Source organism: Miscanthus floridulus, chromosome 3 (assembly GCF_019320115.1).
Source record: "Miscanthus floridulus cultivar M001 chromosome 3, ASM1932011v1, whole genome shotgun sequence".
NCBI classification, from domain to species: domain Eukaryota; kingdom Viridiplantae; phylum Streptophyta; class Magnoliopsida; order Poales; family Poaceae; genus Miscanthus; species Miscanthus floridulus.
The window spans coordinates 3,571,133-3,576,891 of record NC_089582.1 but is presented as its reverse complement, the minus strand read 5'-3'; the positions used below and the strand labels follow the sequence as shown (position 1 = coordinate 3,576,891).

The window sequence follows — 5,759 nt, the reverse complement described above, 5'->3', positions numbered from 1 at the left end:
GGCGAAGCCTCGTTCGTTCTAGGGATCGAGATTCACCAAGATAAAAGAAAAAGGGTATAAGGACTGTCACAAAAGGCATACATGAAAAAGATCTTAAAGAAATTCAGTATGCACAAATGTAGTCCCTCACCTGCTCCTATAGTCAAGGGCGACAGATGTGGGGATTTTCAATGCCCCAGGAACCAATATGAGCTCAATCGACAAAGTGAAAGTGGTTCCATATGCTTCAGCCGTCGGAAGCTTGCAACATGCTCAAGTATGTACACGCCCTGACTTTGCATTTGTTACCGGGTTTTACTTGGCAGATTCCAGAAAAATTCTGGAATAGAACACTGAAATTGATAAAGAAAGTCTTGCGTTATTTGCAAGGAACGAAAGGCCTCATGATGACATTTAGAAGATCTGATTCACTCCACATGGTGGGATATTCAGATTCTGATTATGCGAGAGTGAATGCATATCCAGACGTGGATTTTCTATCATCTCGCAAAGGGGAGCTATTTTATGGAAAAGCTCAAAACAAACTGTCACTACATTGTCCACAATGTATGACGTTTTGTAGCGTGCTATGAGGCAACGGGCAGGTGAACTAACTAACGAAGTTCATACCCGGTTTGAAGGTGGTTGACGACATCTATAGACCACTAAAGTAATACTGCGATTATAATCTGGCAGTACAGGATGCTCATAACATAAGTCAAGTGGTGCTGCCAAACACATTGACATGGAGTATTATGTTGTGAAAGATAAAGTCCGGGATCAAGTCATAAATCTTGAGCATATAAGTAAAGAAAGGATGCTCGCGGATCCGCTTACAAAAGGCTTACCACCCAACATGTTCAGAGGACATGGTGTTCAGAGAACATGTAGCTAGCTTGGGTTTAAGGGAAAGCCTAAAATATTCCTGGACAAAAGAAGGCCCAAAGATAAGTATCTATTTCAGAACAGAGTAGTGAGTTGTAGCTGTTAAGTCTATCGGCAATGGACCATGACGATGAGACATGCTCTATGAGCTAATCTGTAATGAAATGAACAAAAGCAAATGACATGAAAGTGAAAGATGGAATGAGATCAAGGGGGAGAATGTTAGTTGATCTCCACCAATAGACCCAACGGCCTATTGGGCCCTATCTCTGCTCCCTGATCGGGGGAGCCCAACCCTAATTCGGTTGGTGGGCCCCTGTCGCACAGCACACATAAAAGGAAGGTGGGGGCGAGGGCTCGGACTACGAGGTTCGCCGTGAGCCGCCACACCCACCTACAGTAACCCTAAACTGATCTAAAGACCGTGCTGCCAGCGACGGGATGTGCCCGCCACCGCCTCTGCCTCGCCCCTGCAGGACATCGCCGGCGTCATTGGACTTCATCTCGCCGGCGCTGGACGTCTTCTACACCGCAGCATCGGCGTCCACGCTATCGTTGCGGTGAAGCTCCGCAAGGTCGTGGAGCCTAACTACGGATCTACGGGTTAAACAGAAAGATACTCACATCGATACTAACAACCATGTCCTCAGCTGCCAACACTTGAAACCCTAGCCACGCCTTCGCGCCATGCACCACAAAGCACTCTGACACTCTAGAACCTCCACCAAGATCCCATGCGGTCTATCTTGTGCCTGCACTCCTCCACTCGGCGCGATGCCTCGTCTGCCAGCACATCTTGTTCGACCCACGTAACCACCAGCACTGCCCTCGAGCTCAGCTTCCTTGCTGTTGTTGGTGATGGAGGTGGCGATAATAGTGACAATGTTGCTCGATAGATGTTGGAAGGAGAGCAAGTTATCACATCGGAGCAGCGGTTGCCCACATCTGAGGAGCATAATCAACTGGGGCTTGTGGTAGTAGTTCTCAACGAACTTGAAGGAGTGCTCAGTGGGCGGCGCATCGACCAAGGCTGCTATCATTGGGAATGAACTCAACCATATGAGGTGTGGTTGCTGCCATGGGATGATCTTCATGATATTCTCTCGACAACATCCTCCATCACCTCGAGCACTACTGGTATCATGCTCATGAGAGTCCCTTGCATTTGTTCGAGCATGATTGTCGCTATCACGTGACCATGGCTTGGTGTCGTATTTGTTACTAACCAGGTTTTCAAAAACCAGCTCAACAGCTGTTGTGTTTGTTTTAGCTTCCAACTTCTGGTTGGCCGAAGTTAGATAAAAGTTGAAACAAGCCCTATGAATGGGAGTACGAGTACGCATGCCGGTATGACATCACTCCTAGCCCCTCTTAGATTCTGGGTGCCAACGATCACTACCGGAATCCTCAAATTTGCCGAGAGTTTTTATGTTTGCCGAGTGTATTCCCTTGGACACTCGACGAACAGGTTCTTTGCCGAGTGTCAAAAAAAACACTCGAAAAAAAATACTCGGCAAAGATGGGGTTTGCCGAGTGTCAAAAAAAAATACTCGGCAAAGATAAAGTTTGCCGAGTGTCAAAATAAAACACTCGACAAAGAAATAAAATATTTTCTTCTAAAAAAAAGGAGAAGAAAAAAAATAAAATAAAACTTTGCCGAGTGCTCAGATCTAGAACACTTGGCAAAGAAATAAAAAAATTCTGAAAAAGAATGAGAAAAAAAATAAAAAAAAAAATACTTTGCCCAATGTCCAGATATGGGGCACTCGGCAAACAAAAAAAATATCTTCTTTAACCCACCCAGCGCCCCACCCTCCCTCCGCACCCGCCCCCAGCGCCCCCTCACCTTCTTCCTCGGGCCGCACGCACCCAGCCCTAGCGCCCCCTCCAATTTCTTCCCCGGCCCGCAGCTCCCCCTCCCCTCCCCGCCGGCGCCCCTCCACCTCCTCTCCCTCTCTTCCCCGGCGGCGGCCACCCCCTCCTCTCCCTCTCTTCCCCGGATCCGGCGAGGCCGCCCCCTCCTCTCCCTCTCTTCCCCGGATCCGGCGGCCTCCCCCTCCTCTCCCTCTCTTCACCGGCGCGGACCGACGGCGGCGCGGGGGGCGCAGCCCCTCTCCACTCCAGCGCGACGCGGGGGGCACGGCCCCTCTCCACTCCGGCGTGCTCCAACAGCAGGTAGCGGTGGGCGGCCATCCCCTCCCTCACCCCGGAGCACCTCCACCACCGCCACCGGGCTGGTTTCGGTGGAGGGCGGCCGGATCCATGGCGGGACCGCCCTCCGGCAGCAGATCCTGGGCCGGCGAGGCCGGATCCAGCAGCAGGGAGTCCTGATCCGATGGCGGGGAGGCGGATCTGACGGGCGAGGCGGCGCTCCTCCTCTGGCGAGCGAGGCGGCGTAGGCGGGCTGCAGCGACGCTCCTCCTTCACCTCTTCGTCAGCTCCAGCGCTGGGGGGCGGATCCGGTGGCGGGGAGGTGGATCCGGCGGGCGAGGCGGCGCTCCTCCTCCGACGAGCGAGGCGGCGTAGGCGGGCTGCGGCGACGCTCCTCCTTCACCTCTTCGTCAGCTCCAGCACTGGGGGCGGATCCGGTGGCGGGGAGGCCGGATCCGGCGGCAGCGAGGCTGGATCTGGCGAGCAACGGCGGCGGTGGCGTGGTGGTGGTGGCTCGTGGCGGCAGCCATGAAGCCGGGGAGCGGAGGCGAGATAGAGGGCGTGAAGCTTTTTTTTTTGGCCGGTGGTGGCTTTTTTCGAAAAAAAAATGTTTGTCGAGTGTATTTTGGGCACTTGGTAAAGTCTTTGCCGATTGTCTGACAAAAAACACTCGGTAAACTAGCGTTTGCTGTTAAAGGGTTTGCCGAGTGCCGAGTGTTTTTGGGGTTTCGCCGAATGCCCCTGACACTCGGCAAATCTCCTTTATCCGGTAGTGAATTAGTGAATCTACCAGCTGAGCCTTCGCAGTTTCCATGGTCCATCTCTAGCTCCACAAATTGTATTGGTTTCTCAAAATAACCAAGTTAATAATCTTGAAACTAGTTCAATTTGTTGAACCAGATGATGTAGTGGAGACCATTAGGGTTATTAGCAATATAATGTGCACCCAAACACATAGAGAGTATAACATCTTCTCGATCATCAGCACAAACACGCATTTGCATAATAGTTTTCACATTACATTACTCTTGCAATATATATAGGAGTAATTACTCAAGTAGTCCATGGATCATACATATATACTCAACATGTAGTTATCACGTCACATAGCCCAACGCAGCTTCTCCACCATATACTACGCTCGACAAGTACATGCAGTGATATTGTTTAGTGTGCGTCATCATCCATCCAACGCATGCAACCTAAGACTTGTTGCTGCCGAACCAGAAGACGCCCTCGCGGCGGCCGTCGGGCTCGACGTACAAGCACTCCTTGGCGGCGCGCCATGCCGCTTGCACGATGGGCGTGTCGTCGAAGCGGTAGTACTCGCCGAGGACCGGCTGGATGGCCCTGGTGGCCTCGACGGCGTGGTAGTGCGGCATGGACGGGAAGAGGTGGTGCACGACGTGCGTGTCGGCGATGTTGTGGAAGGCGGCGTTGAGGAAGGCACCGTAGTCGCGGTCCACGGTGGCGAGCGCGCCGCGGAGCCAGTCCCACTCGCCGGAGTCGTAGCGGGGCACCACGGGGTCGGTGTGGTGCAGGAACGTGATGAGCACCAGCCACACGTTCACCACGAGCAGGGGCACGCCGTACACGAGCACCAGCGTCGTGAACCCGCCGGGCGCGGAGGAGGAGAGGCGGTAGAGGGCGAGCGAGAAGGCGGCGATGCCGGCGTCGGAGAGGATGACCTGGGCGCGCTCCCGGCTCCCGGAGAAGATGGGCGAGTACGGGTCGTAGTGGTTGGCGAGGCGCGGGTACGGCCTGCCGGTGATGTTGCACGTCAGGTAGAGCGGGAAGCCGAAGATGAGCACGAGCACGAAGAGGGCGAGCCGGACGGCGGCGTTGGCATGGAGCCCGCGCACGAACGCAGGGAGCTCCGACCGTTTCCACGGCACGTACACCTCGTCACGGTCGAGAGACGCCGAGTTGGCGTGGTGCCGCCGGTGGCTGCGCTTCCAGGAGAAGTAGGGCACGAGGAGCGCCGTGTGGAGCGCGAAGCCGACGGCGTCGTCCAGCGCCGCGTGCTCCGAGAAGGCGTGGTGGCCGCACTCGTGCGCGATCACCCACACGCTGTTGAGCGCGCAGCCCTGCGCCGCCCAGTACAGCAGCCACGCGGCCAGGCAGAGCGCGCCGCTGCCGGCGGGGAGCGACGGGATCGCCACCAGCGCCATGTAGAATAGCGCGGCGACCGCGGAGAGGTCACGCAGGAGGTAGGAGGTGGACCTGAGCACGGAGCGACGGAAGCAGTGCGGCGGGATGGCTCGCTTGATGTCGGCCAGCGTGAACGGCGGCTTGTCCGCGAGGGAACGCTTCACGTTGGCGGTGGCGTCATCGGTGGCCGTCGTCTCTCTGGTCTTGGCGCCACCGCGCACTGCTGGCTGCTGCTGCTGCATGGGTAGGAGAAGGCTCCAAAAGCTGGATCGGAAGAGGATGGTCGTCAAGCCACACATCACCTCAAGTATTTATACCCCCACGCGATGACGCGAACTGCTTCTCAACACATCGGGGCCTGCCTCCGCTGCTGAAATCCACGCTTGCGTCACACCTAGACATGACTCTCTCCGGGAATTTCCGCCCTCTGATTGTCCGCCTGCCCTATGCCGCACGCGCACTTGACGCCACGTTTCCCTACGCCAATAATCTCGCGATCTCAGTGCTGCGTGCGGCTGGAAACCATCGATCTTTTGTCACCTTGTACTGGGAAAAACCTGGATCCTTTATCAGCTCCAACTTGTGAATATTTA

The 5,759-nt window shown here is 55.1% G+C and overlaps 1 protein-coding gene across 1 annotated transcript; it reads right to left on the bottom strand.

The window, feature by feature from the left end:
* Positions 1-4,087: 4,087 nt before the first annotated feature.
* Positions 4,088-5,408, bottom strand: LOC136542987 (fatty acid desaturase DES2-like). The gene has a single exon (XM_066535582.1). The coding sequence runs from the start codon at positions 5,406-5,408 to the stop codon at positions 4,218-4,220; it is 1,191 nt and encodes a 396-aa protein (XP_066391679.1). The 3' UTR covers positions 4,088-4,217.
* Positions 5,409-5,759: the final 351 nt, after the last annotated feature.